Below are 16617 nucleotides of genomic sequence, written 5' to 3' on the forward strand. Positions count from 1 at the left end.
GTGAAATGTTGCCACGTATTTCAATTTAAAGATCAGAACTCCTTGCCTAACTCTAAATTAACCTATCAGAAGAATCAAATGTGGGTTCTAAGATTATAGTTCACAACTCCCCTAGGCAATGCTCTTATATTCAGCCAGGCACCAAAGCAGCTCTGAAAAATCATGCCATATCGTTTTCTTATTTTTAAAGTCTTTATTCTCTAATGTTTTCTTCTTATAAAAATGTACAAGCAGTTGCACATTTAAAGAGGCACTTAAGAGTCTACTAATTGCCTCAAGTTGGTCGAAAAAGGCTTACTCAGCTTCACTTGTTTTTTTGGCTAATGTAGAGCAACTGTCTGATTGACACAATCAGACATTTTGTCATTGACAGAGTCAGGAAGAGAACTAAATCCTGCTGCTAGGGCGGAGCATGTATTGTTTTAACACAATTAATTTTTAAAGGGATATCTGATCAGAGGTGATAAAAAGGACACCAGAATGAGTGTTGTAAAAACTGCACTGAGAAGACACTGAGGCTTCAGAACTCACAAGAGGTCAGTTCAGTTCTGCCCTAAGAAAAAACAGCGGCAGGGTTTAAGGGCTGACCCCAAACTGCAAAAGCTGGATGGGATCACCCTGGAGGGAAGCAAGGGTGGAAAAGGGAAGGCATTCTCACACTGAAAGAGTGGTACAGAAAAGGAAAGGTATGATCTGGTTCTGCATTATGCAATAGCAAGCAAAAGATTTAAGGGGAAAACCTAAGAACAAAGGGGCAGATTTGAAACTCACAGAAGACAATAAGCAGCTTAATGTAATTCACAAGGCAGCAAAGATGAAGGGAAAAATTTATGAAGACTAATGTTAAAGGCATAAAAGCAATCTTTCTTTTGTACTGTAAAAGACCCTGAGGATAGAGAGTCAGTGCCATGTACAGTTAAAAAAGCCCTCTGACAGCTGGAGCAAGCAATGCCAGTGGGTTGAAGAGCCAGTCAACCGAGATGCTGCTGCTCTTCCCCTTGGAAAGGCTCACAGTGAGTAGGAAAAGTAGAAGCCAGGCTGTGGAGAACATGAAATGGGCCAAGGAGGAGCCAAGGAAGCTCATAGGCAACAGAAGACTGAAGGTGAGGGACAGAGCAGCTGAAAAGGAGGTTAAGAAGCATCGTGACACCAACAGGTAAGGGAAGGCTCCAGGACATGGCTGGGAATAAGATTAGCATAGCAAGCACACTTACAACAACAGTCCAGGTTGAAGGAGGAAAGAAAATTGCAGACTGAGGAAGGAAAAGAAGCGAAATGTCAAGAGTGCTTTCTGAAACACTGAAGGTGATGATGCTGCCAGAGCAGCTGCAAGAGCTGATGCATGACCTGGGAAATTTTACATTTCAAATTTACTGTACATCCCACACTCCCACTCACTGAAAAATGAAATTTGCTATTGTTTTTACTTTTGTTAATCAAGATTCACTTCCTAAGGCTACAGATGTGCATTCACCCTTTCTGGAACACAGAGTGAATTCATTTCCTCACACTCAGGCTACCATCTTCCTACCACCACTGAGGTTTTTACATATCAAAGCCTCTCTTGGAACAACATAAACAGCTTGGCTCACTTTTGCTATGTTCTTGACCTTTCATCTCCTGACCAAATTATTTGAGTAGGATAGTAACAGCTCACCAACAGCTGCTTGTAAAGCAACCTCAACAACACATATGCACTCAGCAAGATACTGCACTGGAAGAGCACTTCAGAGCACTTTAACCTGCAGCAAGCCTCATGGAGCCACAACACAGACCTGAAAGTGACTGCGGGACCCAAGGGAGCCCTGGAGGTAATTCCAGCTCACCCGAGGGCTGGTGAGGCAGTTCTGGACCTCTTGCCCACATCTCCTTGCCCACAGCAGAAAGGTTTATTCCTTCTCTAGCACCTCCTTTCTCCTCCTTCCAGCTGGTACAATACAGTAATAGAGCTGGGCCAGGAGAATAGCAGCTACTGCCTCATAAAAGCCCCATGTGTTCCTCAGACTGGAACCCCCCTGGGATGTTCATTCCTGCAGCTTCTAAGCACTGCCTGCCACTTAAGGATCCAGGCTACTCTGACTTCTTTCATACGGTCCACACATTCTTTCTGTAGCAGCGGCATAAATTACCCAATCTCTAGCTCTTACCACTGGCGTAAAAGAGTCAATGGTTAAAGCTGATTTCATTCACAGAGTGAAGGGAGGTTCACATTACCTCGGTGAGCCATGACTTTATTGCCTTGAGCTCCTTAGGAACATGAGGGTACTGTGACATGTATCTGAGAGACTACCAGTCCATGAATAACTCAGCAGTGCACCAAGTCAAAAATAAAAATATAAAAAAATCACATGATTCTCAATGACAATGGTCAAAAACATTGATTTTATATCTCTGAAAGCTGCATGGTGATGTTCCCTTAGTGCAGACAAAGGGTTCAGTGAGAAGACTGCTACCAACTGAACCACTAGTACTTCTTCCAACAGAACACCAGGCTTTCTTGGTGAGCATACGTTTAAGTGTATGAGACACTTCCTGTCTAGGTTGTGAGACCATGTATCACATAACTAGCAGTCTGAGATTTTCGTGACATGACAAGGAGATTCTCAAAGGATTACAAACACAAATGGACTGAATAGGAGCATTATACTGTCAACAGGTGGTATTTTTTGAAACTACATACCATTGTGTACAAATAACAGCTGCCCTTCCATTATATGAGCCTGAGTAAAACTAAGGATGCTCTTGTTTGGAGAATCCTTCAGAGCCAAGTGCCCATTGCTAGGTGGAGTAATTGAATATATCAGTTCTGATGGTGAGGAGTCCTTATCTTCTGCATAGAGGTCATCAGCAGTTATTTCTGTGACTGAGCCTACCCAGACCTAGAAAAACAAAAATAAATAAAAAATAAAGAATAAGAAATGCATGCAAATGAAACACAGAAGACAAAAAAAAAAAAAAAAAGAATAAAGATTTATGCTGTACAGCACTAGCAGCTATGACAGATTTCCTTACTGTCCGTCCAAATTTCTGATTATGGACTGGAATGGTTAATGCTGGCATGTGGTTTTCAGAAAACAAGATCACAAAATAAGACAAGCAAACATACACTCCATCAGTTTCGGTTTTTGAAAGCTGAAGCACAAGCACACTATTTGTCAAGCACTACCCAAACTCTTACAAACATAGCAAAATTGTATTTTGATAACTGAGTCAAGGAGTTCCCATCCAACACATACACATGAATATTGGAGTCATGTACTTCACAGCAGTCACAGCATTCAATACACTCCGCTTTCACTAGCAAAAAACGAAGAAAGAAAAACAGTCCAAGGACAGCACAATCTCCAATACAAATGGAACACTTGTTGCTGCATTATTTCCTTTTAACTGTGCACTAAAAGCCCTTTTTTAGTGTACCAAACCACAGGGATGCTCAGTCTCGTGGCAGAGGAAAGAACCATCACCTCTAACAGCTGCTTAGCACTTTGCGAGGTCATGCAGACAGATAAAATAAATAACTAGTATTTGGGAAGATGCTACAAAACCTAGTACTTATTTCTAGCAAATCAACATGCTTCTTTTTTTTTTTTTTAGCTTAAGATACATACAAACTGACAGATCCTTTTTTTGGAGCAGAAAGAACTGATGTTTCAGCTTCATTCACATCTCACTAGATCATTTCTTATTTGGAAACGATAAGCAACAGCTCACTTTACTCTTCATCTCTTCTGTATATAGTTAGAATATACACAAAAGTACTAAGTCTAACAAAGGACAATATGTATTTGTCTCGAAATGAAGTAAAATTTCTAAATATTCAGAATGTCCATGTCAATTCTTTCTATTCAGAGTTCATATCACAGTGTATAATCTTAAAAGTCTGAGCCTTTAAAAAACTTATACTGAGGTTCAAAACACATACTGCATCATTCCTCTCTGTCTTCATAGGGCCTCACATAACAAATATTTGGTAGAAACATCATACCAAGTGATTAAAGAGGAAATGTGATCCTTGAAAAAAGGGCATTTTACTTCTGCCAGAAACAAAATCATCAGTCAGATTTTTCCTTAAGTATCAATATTACTTTTTAATAAAAACTATGGATGAAACCCTGTGGGCTTTTTTTTTAAACGCACTGGGATTTTTTCCATGACACTTCAATAGAAGAAAGATTTTGGCCTAGATTGTGTCACAAAAAATGTTCCACAGGAGAAGAGATACTAAGATGAAATTACATATTTTCTAATTAGGAAAATAAGTTTGGAAACATATGTGTTACATTTTGTAGTAGAAAACATCTTGCAACCAGGAAATTGTTTTCTCCCTTGAAATATGTATTTCTCTGAAATGCAATTACTAGTATCTAAGTTTGATAGAAGATGCCACCTGTGAAAACACAGGATGAGAACTAAGCAAAGGCTGATTGACCAAAAGCAGCACCAAATGAGTACATCAGTGTCACTAGTTTCATAACAAGACGCTTTTGACTCATGCCAGTAGCACCCAATTCAGACTATTCCGCACAGAAAATAAGACGTCACATACAGAATATGCAAAAGCATAAGAAACAACCACGCAAATATTATTACATATGACTCGGGTTAAATGTAAGTTCGAAAAAAAATCTCTTATTAAAGGAAAAATTCAGCTTTTTTTTCCTATAAAGCCAGTGTTTATTTCAATTGTTCCAGCACACTAACACACAATGCTTTTTAAAGTACTGTACATGCTGAGGTCCTCTGTGACCTGTAACATGATCCTCAAGGAATGAAAGGAGATACAAGAGCTGGAAAGGGCTGCAGGGAAGTGGACACTCAGAGTGCTGCAAATACTGTGCAAGTGGCTAATTTTCCACATCTGGGATCAAGTCCTCCTTGAAGAGCACCATGAAAACTGTATCTGAACTTCTAGGATGTAGCAATACACTAATTGTGCATTTGCCTAACACATTCCACAGACCTGGTCCAAAAAAAGGCTCATGACCCTGCCCGCTGGGAAATGATCTGTTCTGCTCTGCTTAGAGCATTCAGCTTATCAGTTATTCCTTCCATGCTACATACTCCACCAGACACTCTGTATTCACAGCCATTTTAAAACTCTACTACGTGAATGATTTAAAGAAAAGAAAAGAAAAAAATATCAGTGTTTGATTTTTTTTAAAACAAATCTATTATTAGGAAAATATGGCCCTCTTGTGGCAACAAGATGATGCAGTCATTTCAGAGCATCACTACTGATAAATATGCTTAAATGCAGAAATAAATGGAGCAAATAAGGCCAGGATGCTGATTATCTTACCCTTTCCCGTCCCCACTACAGCAAACAAACAGAACATAAAAACAACAATACAACCAACCAGAATTTTAGGAGATGATGTATAAATTGCTGTATATGAATCCCACAAGCATTTATTGCTTTAATGGAAAAGCTATAAAATAAATGCAAGGATTAGTAGCACGCACAACAAAAGCTTTCACTAGAATAAAACTTTCTGTATCTCATATGTTATGTTAATGTAAATACTTCAGCATGTCATAAATTCTCAGCCAAAGGAAAAAAATAAATAAATTACTTTCACTTCCTAAAGAATACCATAAACAACCCCAAAAATATTTGGTTGTGTGTCCTTCTAAAACCCTTTGTGGTGTTCATAACCTCAACATATACAATGGTTGAAGAGGAGGCTCAGGGGCGACCTTATCGCTCTCTGTAGATTCCATAAAGGAGGCTGTAGAGAGGTGGGGGTTGGTCTGTTCTCCCACGTGCCTGGTGACTGGAAGAGGGGGAATGGGCGAAAGTTGCGACAGGGGAGGTTTAGGTTGGATATTGGGAAGAACTTCTTTACTGAAAGGGTTGTTAGGCATTGGAATGGGCTGCCCAGGGAAGTGGTTGAGTCGCCATCCCTGGAGGTCTTTAAAAGACGTTTAGATGTAGCCCTTAGTGATATGGTTTAGTGGAGGTCTTGTTAGTGTTAGGGCAGAGGTTGACTGGGTGATCTTGGAGGTCTCTTCCAACCTAGATGATTCTGTGCTTCTGTGACGCAGTGGTTTGAATAAGGGATGTTATAGATGCCCAGAAGTACTGCCTTTTTGAAAGCAATGCACAGTTTATTATTCAGCATTCATTCACTGCTAGCAGTGTCCTTGAGGAGCAGAGTCGGCTTGGCTAGAACATCAGGCCACCAAGTACCACCCTACACAGGAATGCCCAGCTCATCTCAGTATTTAGCAGCACTATGGGAAATCCATTTTCTCCCACCTATTTGGGATGTGCAAGGTTGCTTTGAAGAAGGATGATTTTAGCGTATTCCTCCCAGTACGTAACTCAACTGCCACCTTTATTTCAGCGTGCACACAAATCCAACATGTGTGTTACTAGTACACACTCATAACAAAACTAAAGCTTATTTCTCAGCAAAAGCTTACGCATGACCAGCAGAGCCACAGGCACAAAGGCAACATCATGGCTTTGGATTTGCAAACTGCCTGCACAGCAGAGAGGACCAGCTTTGGCTAAGTTCGGCTGTGTTACCATTGTTCTTGTGAAGCCTGGACTTAAAAGCCATTTTTAGAAAAAGCCACAGGATGCACTGCAGTGCAGTACACAGGCTCAGTGCTCTGAACAGACGGCAGTTCAAAGCCTGCACTGTACCGGAGGGGAGACACAGAAAGAGATCAGACTGACATATATCCCCCTTGTCTGCTACTAAACATTACCATGTGCTGTGCTGATATCTACCGAGTACAAATGTGATTAATTTAACCAAGGAAGATTTTACTTTACCACTTGAATGCTTGCGAAGACAGTTTGCCCTTCTACCGGCACTGTCTGCATAGGGTAGGGTGTCCTGTGTTGTGGGCATCTGCAGCTTATCACAGGCTTGCTGCCATCACTGTGAAGATGCACGGTATTACCGCTATCACTGCTTAAAAATTACATCTTTTCTCCTGCAAAAATGCTACATACACAACTCAAAGCTATGGTCATCTCCACAGTAATCCATTCTATCTAAGGAACACATGACTAAACATGTAAAATTAAATGTTTGTTTTAGGTGCCACCAATTTTTAAACTGCAGCACTGGGAATGACGCAGCCTCAAAATAACCTGATGGGGAAGGGGAGAGAAAGGGGGATGAGGAAGAATGAGAGGATAAAAGAACAAAAGAGCAAAAACGAAAGAAAACAAAACCAAAAAAGCATTGAAGTGACAGTAGTGACTTTTTTCATGACCAGAAGATTAAAAAGCTAGATATGGTTTTTAAGAGCAAAAAACGTAGCATCAGCCTACAATTTTATAATTTTCTTCAGTAATTGGCAGGGGGAAGAACTAGAAACAAGTTATCACATGCTTTTTTTACCTCACCATATCAAACAATAATAGCTTCAGTGTCTGCAATAATACCTCAGTGACCTCTACCAGCCTAGATTTTCACTGACTGCATTGTGTTATTACATAATTAGAACTTTTTTAAAGTCTGTGAAAGTCTTACTAAGGGAACATTCCTGTTCTGTATCAGGAATACCCAACGTGTAGTCAATTATCTAATGATGTGCAAGTGAGAATGCTATTCTCTTCTCCTGTTCTGTCCCACTGGGGGTTCAGGGAAGAGCAACAGCAGGTTGCTCCTCAGACCTCAGCAGGTCTGGCCCTTCAGTATATTTAATAGCAAGATGCACAGGAGCTGGAAGCCATGCAAAGGCAACAGTAAGATGTTTGTACTCATTATCAGTACTCTTGGTACTTTTCTTAGCTGTCTTTATTAACGGCCCTGAAGACACCCTAGCGAAGAACATGGAAATACAGCATTGCTCAAAGTACGAGCTGCCCAACCCCAAAAGCCCTCTGTTAGCCCAAGAGACTTCATGTATCCTTAAAGTTACAAAAAAGCTCAGTGGGTCCTCTAGATAAACTTAGTCTACTTTACACTACAGCATCAGAAAACATTCCTCATGACCTCCCCTAAACATTCCTCATTCTTCACCCTAAACACAAATTATCCATGTACTGTATCCCTTCATTAAAACTATTTGATTTAAATCCCAGGACTGCATTCCAATGAATATTCCAATACTATTGCACTGAAAATTCCAAGCGATGCAAACGTCACATTCTGCTAATGAAAGTAAATTCAATGATACCAGATTAGAAATCAACATTTTAAAATGATGACAAACATACCTGAAGAATTCTGTTAACTTTTATAACAGGAGCTTCATCATTTACTGCTTTAACTGTTACAAACACAGTCTGGGGCAAGCTTCGTTTCCACAATTCTGTATTATTTACTATAACAGTAAAATTGTCCGTCAGCTCCTCACTGTCATCATGAATATAGTAGATTAATTCTTGTTCCACCTGAAAAATATAACAAACTGAAAAATGAGGAAGCTAAAAAAAAATGAATGTGACATTAAAAAAAAAATAAGCATGTAAATCTAGTCATGCCCATCTGGATTTATAGCCTCAACTTTTTATGACTTCCAAGAATTCATTTGCACTCGCCTTCAAGGAAAAACGGAAAATCCAATCCCACTGTGTTTACCACAACATTTCCTTGGAGTCATAAACTGAAAATAGTGAGTAGTAACAGATGGTAACTTATTATATAGTTTTGCTTCTTAGAACTAACAAACTGAAAATTAGCTTATTATATACACATTCTCTGTGAGCAAAGAAATAACTTTAAAAATATACATATTGTTTCCACTTCTCTCCTTGTTCAATCTACATACCATTTCCTCTGGTCAGCTTTTTCCAAGATGTACTCACTGCCTGCCTTAGGTTTCCAGAGTTCCAACATCTTTTACCTAGTGTGAGCTGCTCATTGGTTTCTTATGATTATGGCACACCAGTATGTGTGACCAGTGGCACACAAGGGAGTGAAGCACTAAAACTGGCCACCTACCTCTCTACTCAAATTGACAAGAGAGCAACTGCAGCACTATCTCTGGTACAAAAAAGCAAAGCTCAAACTCATGCATCTCACCACCTCCCACCGAACTGTTAGGCATTGGAATGGACTGCCCACGGAAGTGGTTGAGTCGCCATCCCTGGAGGTCTTTAAAAGACGTTCAGATGTAGCCCTTAGTGATATGGTTTAGTGGAGGTCTTGTTAGTGTTAGGACAGAGGTTGGACTGGGTGATCTTGGAGGTCTCTTCCAACCTAGACGATTCTGTGATTCTGTGATTCTGTGAACCCTCCCACCTGAGACAAAAATTCACATTTAGCAATACAAACAAACAAGAATCGCTACTACAGCACAGTGAATCTAAATGCATTACCTGTTTTCTGCTAAATTTGGTTAACTTTATTCCAGGAACACGAGAATTTTCAATATACCCATGCTTTGGCTGCTCAACTAAAATAAATTCACAGCTGAGTCCTGCAAAGTGTCTACTGGAAATTTTTAGATAGTCTTCCACCAGGGCTTTTGAGCCACCTTCAATTACTGTGAAGTTCTGTACTTCCAACGGAATCACTCTGGGAATGATGTCGACAGATATTTCTATTCCACTCACTGTTTGGACACCATTGGTCGCATCCAGAGAAAAATGGTCATTTAGTTGGTCAGAAACTGTCTGCACATACTGAACCTTGCCCTCATCAACGTCTTGCTGTGTGAAGGTCAGAACTGGCTTTTGGTCGGCACCGAGATAACTTCCTTCTGATGAAAATTTCCGAATGTATCCATGTACTGGAAGCTGTCTTACTGTGAACACAATCTCAGACGAAGAGCTGTTTTCATGAGCAACCTTAAATTTGAAAAACACACCCCAAGATTATTTAAATGGAAACACGAGAAATTATTTAATTATCTTCCGAATTTCTCATTTTTAACGCTGGGATTGTCTACCTAATTAATTGGCATCCTTAGTTTGGTTACAGGCATATCTGCACATTTCTAATATATAAAAATTCTTCAAGTACACATGCGTTAAATGGCATGGGAGTGTTTTGTAACTCTGAATATGTTTTGTAGATTTTGAAAGAACACACTGTGTAATTAACTAATTGCCTAAGACCTGTAGACTCCTGCTTGAAATGAAGACCTCAGCCAGCACAGCAATGTGCTGCAGCAGCCCCCTCGTGGTGGTTACTGTAAGGCTACATGCAAACAATAGGGAGGAAAGTATTAACCAACAAAATACAATCTCTTAATGATTTCATATTTTTAAAATCTTATATCCAATCCTCCATGTTAATGGGGATAGCTCCAAACTGAATGAAACGAAATCCTTTCTTCTTTGGCATATCCCACCAGTTCAACTAATGAACATGCATACAAATAGTTGCCACAACTAAAGCAAATACACAAGTAAAGCATCTACAAATCTTAACTTTCTCAAGCACCAGTATGTAACAGAGTCAAAGAATACAGTCAGTCCTTCTCTTTCTTTAACATAACTGGATTTCTTTCCTAGGAATGGAAGCTACCTAGTGTCAGTTTCCTTACAGAATCAAGCATCCAGAACAAAGACAAGTTAGTGAAAACAAAAAAAGTTAAAAACTAAAGACAGTTTTGGTGAACAGAGAGAGTACAGACTGCAATGGCTGAGAAAGGAGAGAAGAAAACTCACTACAAGATTGGAGAAATGGACAACACAGTTAACTAACTTAATACAGTTAACTTACTTGCAGTTTTCCTTTACTGATTTTAACTGGTTTTCCTTCTTCAACTAAGAGATTGTTATTGTTCACAATCCTGGGTGGCCATTGATGACTTTCCAAATACATGCGAACATGTACACCAGCATCCAGAAGGACATCTTTAGCATGGACTGTAAAGTTAAATGTGTCAATAAGGTTGTTGCTGTCATCATGCCTGTAGGTCACATATCCCTTTATCAGATCAAGTTGAGTGAAGTAATCTGTCATTAAATTATTTACACATATTCTTCCATATTTTGGGAACGTGGTTATCTTGTAGGTAATCTCATGATCATTTCTGATGTCTTGGTTTGTAACAGCACTTAGGTTAGCTGTTGTAACAATTTCTTCTTTTCCTTTTTGAACCAACAGGCCCGTATTATTTGCCAACCTAACATAAGGATCAGTGGCATTAACTTCTAGAAGGAAAGATGTATAGTGCTTGCCATCTGTCACAAAGAGCACAAAACGCCCAAAATCTGCACCACGGTGTATAAACAGGACTTGCTTTTGCTCCAGGTCTGCTTGCCTGAATTGGTAGAGTCTGTGCAATGTATCATTTGTTAGCACCAAATCCCCATTGGAAATGCCACGTCTAGTGTACAGCAACTGTCCATCTTCAAAGTCAGAATCAGGATCGTGATAGCAAAGATCTGCCAAAGTTAACAATCGCTGACCATTTCTCACTACGCTAAAAACTTTATCAACTACACGTACTGGTTTTTCATCATTCTTCAGCTGGACAGAAATGTTGAATCTAATTTCTACTGACAAAGATCCTGCTTCTGGATCAAAGTTTGCCCACTCCCCTGATTCTTCACTGAAAGCTCTGACAACAAATTCATCAAACACTGTCTCAGAATCATCATGCACATACATAAGGCGCTTATTACTTATATCTTCATTAGTGAAAGTGGTGAGATTGTCATTACTCTCAAATGAACCTGAAAAATTAATGAGTTTTAATTTCCCATGCTTAGGAAACTTTAAAACTTTATATTTGAAAGTTTTATTATCCAGCATTTGCACAAACAATTTTGTGCTTGTTATTAATTCTCCCTCACCTTCAGTAACAGTCAAGCCATTGTTAGTCAACATAATGTTTCTGAAATCTGATTTGATGCAGACTTCGAATTCATAGACATTTGATTCCAGATATTTTGTTGAAATGAGGAATTTAAATGAATCACATTTGTCTTCATGGTACCTGCTGATTAATTCATATGCCACTTTTTGATCAGTAATGTCTTTCTGGCTAAAGACTGAATATTTTTTCAAAGGCTGGTCATTAAGCAGCATTTGTCCACTCTTTGGTAGGGACAGTAGTTTAAAATGAAGCTCATCTTCAGGTATTTCTAGATCCACAAGCACAGCAAAAAGATTATCTGAATTCAAGTACTTCTTTTTTGATTTTTCAATTTCTAGAGGAGTATATTTCACTAAGCTGTACCTTAACCATTTCACTTGGACTGGAAACACATACTCTTCACCAATTCTGTTTCCTAAGCTAACTTTGAATTTAAATTGGTCAGTAACATTTTCCAGCTGAACTTCTTTGAAAGTGCTACAGTATCTCACACGGCTGCGCTGAACAGAGCGTTGAGAAAAAGAGCTGACTTGCTTCCATTCCCCCCTTGAATGCTGCCTTTGGACTTCCCCAAACTGGGGCGGCTCTGTGATCTCGTACCGTATCTCCAGCTCCTGGAGGTTGGCATTTGTTTCAACTGCCAGATGCCTAGGTGTGATCAGAGCTGCAGAACCCTGCAACAGCTTTATTCCTGAGCTGCTGACAACTTTGTAATCCAAAGGAACTGCCATAACACGTAACACAACAGTGTTGCTCACTTTCTCACCATCACTTGCCCTCAGAACAATCCTCGAGTTCTTGACACCTGTGTGAACAAAGAAAATACTGCCTTTTCTTAAGTCCTCATTAGAAAAAGTAGCAATAGCTTTTCCAGGATGCTTTGAATTTTCTAAAAATCCTGCATCTGCATTCATATTTCCAAGAACTGAAAGATTGAGGTCCAGAGGATCTGTATCATTATCTAAAACTTTTATCAGGTCACTAGTCAAACATTTCTTTGAGTTTTCTAACAGAAGAAGTACGTTTCCCTCAGGCAGTGTGATCTCAGGAGCATCGTTTACTGGAATGATAGTAATGCCAAACACATACTGCTCATTTCCTTGCAAATACAGGGGCAGAGTATTTCTGCTGCTGGCAGAAACGGAGAAATTAAAATGATCGTAAGTGTCCTCAGAGCCACCATGGACATACAGAACCTTCCCTTGCCACAGGTCCTGCATAGTAAATTTATTTACCTCCTGCACAGCTTCAATATCCAATTTCAAGTTCCCACGTGAGGGTGGTTCCTTTATTTCAAAAAGAACTTGTGATTGATGGATCCCAAGTTTCTGAAAGTCTAAGTTGACTTTAATATGTTTAGATTCAAGTGAAGCTTGTCCACCCTCTAGCACAATCAAGTTACTCAGAACTAAAAGGTGACTTTTATCTCCCTGGCCCAGTGAGACAGAGCTTTCAGGAGAAATGGCAAATGTTGGGGCTGCTTTCACAGTAGGATATTTTAATGCCATCTCTAAAGAAAGATTTGTATTGAAAGCACTTTCCGTTTCACATCCAGCTGAAATGTCCTTTGTTACCAGAACATTCTTCAGTGATCTCTTTTCTGAATTGACTGTTAGGTCTCTTAAGCAACCTTTGAAGGACCCTCCTCTGGCATATTTCCCAGACACTGATGCTAGCTCTAACTTAATCGCTTCTGATCGTGTACTGTCATCTACACCACCTACAAAGAGAGACCCCTTCAGAAGCAGCTTGCTTTGCAGAGGGAATGATTCTTTCACAGTTTCTTCATCCAATGTCAGCTGTAAATATTCTGTGCTAAATTTCAGCTTCACATAGTGCCAATGACCATCGTTGACTGGCATACGAGAGGAAAGCTGGGTTCTACTTTGATGTCTTCCAATACAGGCTTTAATTAATCCATCTTCCATTTCCATTGCAATGAAATCTCCTGCTTGTCCAGGATGATAAAGCAGCAAGCCACGTGCAGCTGAGGTTTGCAATGCATACTCCAAGATTCCCTCACCATCAACATTCCACAACGGGAAAGAAACGTAAGATCTGGAACTGAAGAAACTGATGGGTTCATCTTCACCTGCAAAGAATTCATCACTGCATCCCACCGAAACTTCATGAATACTTTTAAAGCCAGGAGAAGGTCTCAGGGGCATCAAGATGTCTAGCTGATTAAATGACACGTCATCAATACATCCTCGAAAGTTGGGCAGTTCTCCAACAAGGTAAGGAATGTCAAGTTCACTAGTACCACCTACATAGAAGCCATGATCAATATTTAAGTCATGGAGAATTCCAGGCATTTTTGCACTTGTTCTATCATGTTTATCAACTACCAAGGTGACATTATCATGTTCATGATGCAGTTCAACCAGATGCCAAGCTAAATCATTCAGCTGAGGTCTTTGCTGAGAATGCAGTACTCGCTCCTCCATGCCAAAGTTAATTCTCAACTGCAAGAGACAGAATATTAAAAATACATCAAAATCCAATGTCATATTTTGTTACAATCATATATTCATATAGACTTAAACAGTTGATTTTCATAAATTTTCATATTTAGCATATCATTTATTAAATGTAATTGGGAAAAAAAAAAAAAAGAAATCCCATTAAAATTATGTCTGGGTTTACCTGCCATCACAAAATTGACTTGGGTAACTGCAGAAGAGGGAATGAACTACAGTCCAGTTCTGCTAGGACCAACAACTCCTGAGAACCCTTATAACACTGATGTTTCAAGAACTTGCCTTGCAGAATAACTATTATTTGGAACCAACATTATCTAAGATGCTAACAGCATTAAATCTGAAATTTTGTCCTTACTGAACCTCATGCATTGAACAGTGATCTTGATCTTAGATCTTCTAGAGATAACTAGCTTTTTAATAATTATCATTGTAAGAAACACACACCATGTTTTGAAATTATCAATTATATTATAAAAATTTCCACTCTTTTTAACATAAGCTTTGAGAATTGTTAGAGACGACAGCTTGAAGAAAACACTAAACAACAGAGGCTATGCATTTCTTTTTTACCATAGCTACAAATCTTACCTGCAACTTTCCTGACTGTAGCTCTATCAAACAATAATCTGTCTTCCCAGCTGCAAGAAAGAGCATTCCATGTGGCTTGCTTGTTCGAAACCGCAACTGTAAGGTTGTCAGTGAGGATGTTTCTGCCTTCTTCAATGCCACAAAGCTATCACCATAAAATGATACTAAAAGAAAGGAAAACAAGCAGATTTAGTCACACATGCAGAGTTTCTTTTATACATGTATTAAAAACTCTTATCAACTCTCTATATACTTATTTATATATGTATAAAAATAGACCTCATATATTAAATTCACCCAGTTCAAGCAACTGGGTAAGAGCCCAGTGGCCATACCAGTTTGAACAAGAACTGAATATAGCCCAGTATAATATCTCCAACAATGACCACAGGGAATCATGGCAGAAGCATATTTAACATTTTCCTTCAAATACTCTCCTAGTTTCCAATTATTTTTTATTTCAGGTGTTTTCATGAACTTGTCACAGTCCGTCTGTTTTCTAATTGCCACAAGATTTCTCTCTGAAGTACTCATCTAGTTTCTCTTTGGGCATATGTAAACATCTTCATCTTTAGGATGTTTCCCTATGTCTCTATCAGAGACATCCTCTGTCACCTCTGATGAGAAGACGCACAGGTCTCCTGCCACCTGCAGAACCATATCCTTCCAGACGTTCTCATCTGTCTCTTTTCAGGTTGAAGAGTCCTAGCTTGCTCTCTTGGTTCCTATATGCAGCCTTCAACCATCCCTGCTGCCTTGTTGCCCAGTCACTCAGTTTTGTATAGAACTCCTGCAATACTTCACTCTCTTCTCCCCTCTTTACTGTCTTGAAGAACAGTAATATCAGTAAACTTCCTCATTTGACTACTCACTGCCTTTGCCATCTCCTTTATTACTGAACGGCACAAACTGCAAGAGCAACTCCTGCAGAGCTCAGCTGTTAACTTCTCTTCTATGCAAAATATAATTTACCCCTTCTTCCTACCTTTTAATCTAAAACTTATCACTCAGTGCCATTTAGAATAACTAGATATGAAGTTGCAGAAAGACAATATTTTTCAGTGTGACACTGGGCAACACTTTGGTGTTTAAACTGCATTTCCTGAAAAAGAAAAAAATAAATGTAAGCTAAAGCTTTTGCCTTTCACAAAACAGTTCAGCATCAGAATCCATCACTGAAGGTGGGACTGGAAACTCAACATCAGCCTAGGCAGTGATCCAACACCAAAGGAGATCTTTGGCCAAGACCACCTACTGTGCCTTGGCATGATTTCTGCTTCAGTATCCACCAAACTAGGCAGCATGTTATTACAATATAGGAATCACGTTCCTCTTTTAGAATGATTTCTGGCTGAAAACACATTATGAGTGACCTCAAAAGGACTCTGGTGCCACAGTTTTAGAAAAGGGGACATTATGTCCCGAGCCATCTGATGTCACTTGTACCACCATGGAAAATAGGTGGAGTTCACCAGCAATACCATCCCCGAAAGCTCCCTTGACACCGTAACACATGCATTCAGCATATCATACAGGAAACAATTCCTTCGGACTGCGTGGGCAGACAACCCATTTTGCAATATCAATCCATGGCCCAAAGGGAAAAAGAAGGGTGGAAGCAGCTGAGAGTAAGAGTTTGATCTAGTTCAACTATAATTTCCCCTTGCGGGTATTTATATATACTATATATACAATATAACAGAACAGTTCAGTTGGAAGGAACCCTCAAAGATCATCAAGTCCAACTGCCTGACCAATTCAGGGCTAACCAGAAGTTAAAGCATATTGGTGAGGGCATTGTCCAGAC

General features: G+C 39.4%; 1 protein-coding gene across 3 annotated transcripts in view; it reads right to left on the reverse strand.

Moving 5' to 3' along the window:
- LOC106035653 (chondroitin sulfate proteoglycan 4-like) overlaps window positions 1-16617 on the reverse strand; it is a 37967-nt gene that overhangs the window by 14666 nt on the left and 6684 nt on the right. For 2 of the 3 annotated variants that reach the window (XM_048049412.2, XM_066988029.1), the window contains exons 2-6: window positions 14811-14974; window positions 10638-14204; window positions 9287-9757; window positions 8183-8359; window positions 2681-2879 (exon numbers count right to left, since the gene is read on the reverse strand). In XM_048049412.2, the coding sequence (XP_047905369.1) occupies window positions 2681-2879; window positions 8183-8359; window positions 9287-9757; window positions 10638-14204; window positions 14811-14974 (4578 nt within the window). Of the gene's footprint in view, window positions 1-2680; window positions 2880-8182; window positions 8360-9286; window positions 9758-10637; window positions 14205-14810; window positions 14975-15795; window positions 16092-16617 lie in introns of those variants that run through there. The other variant, XM_013180586.3, reaches the window with a different exon arrangement.

Source organism: Anser cygnoides, chromosome Z, assembly GCF_040182565.1.
Source record: "Anser cygnoides isolate HZ-2024a breed goose chromosome Z, Taihu_goose_T2T_genome, whole genome shotgun sequence".
NCBI lineage: Eukaryota > Metazoa > Chordata > Aves > Anseriformes > Anatidae > Anser > Anser cygnoides.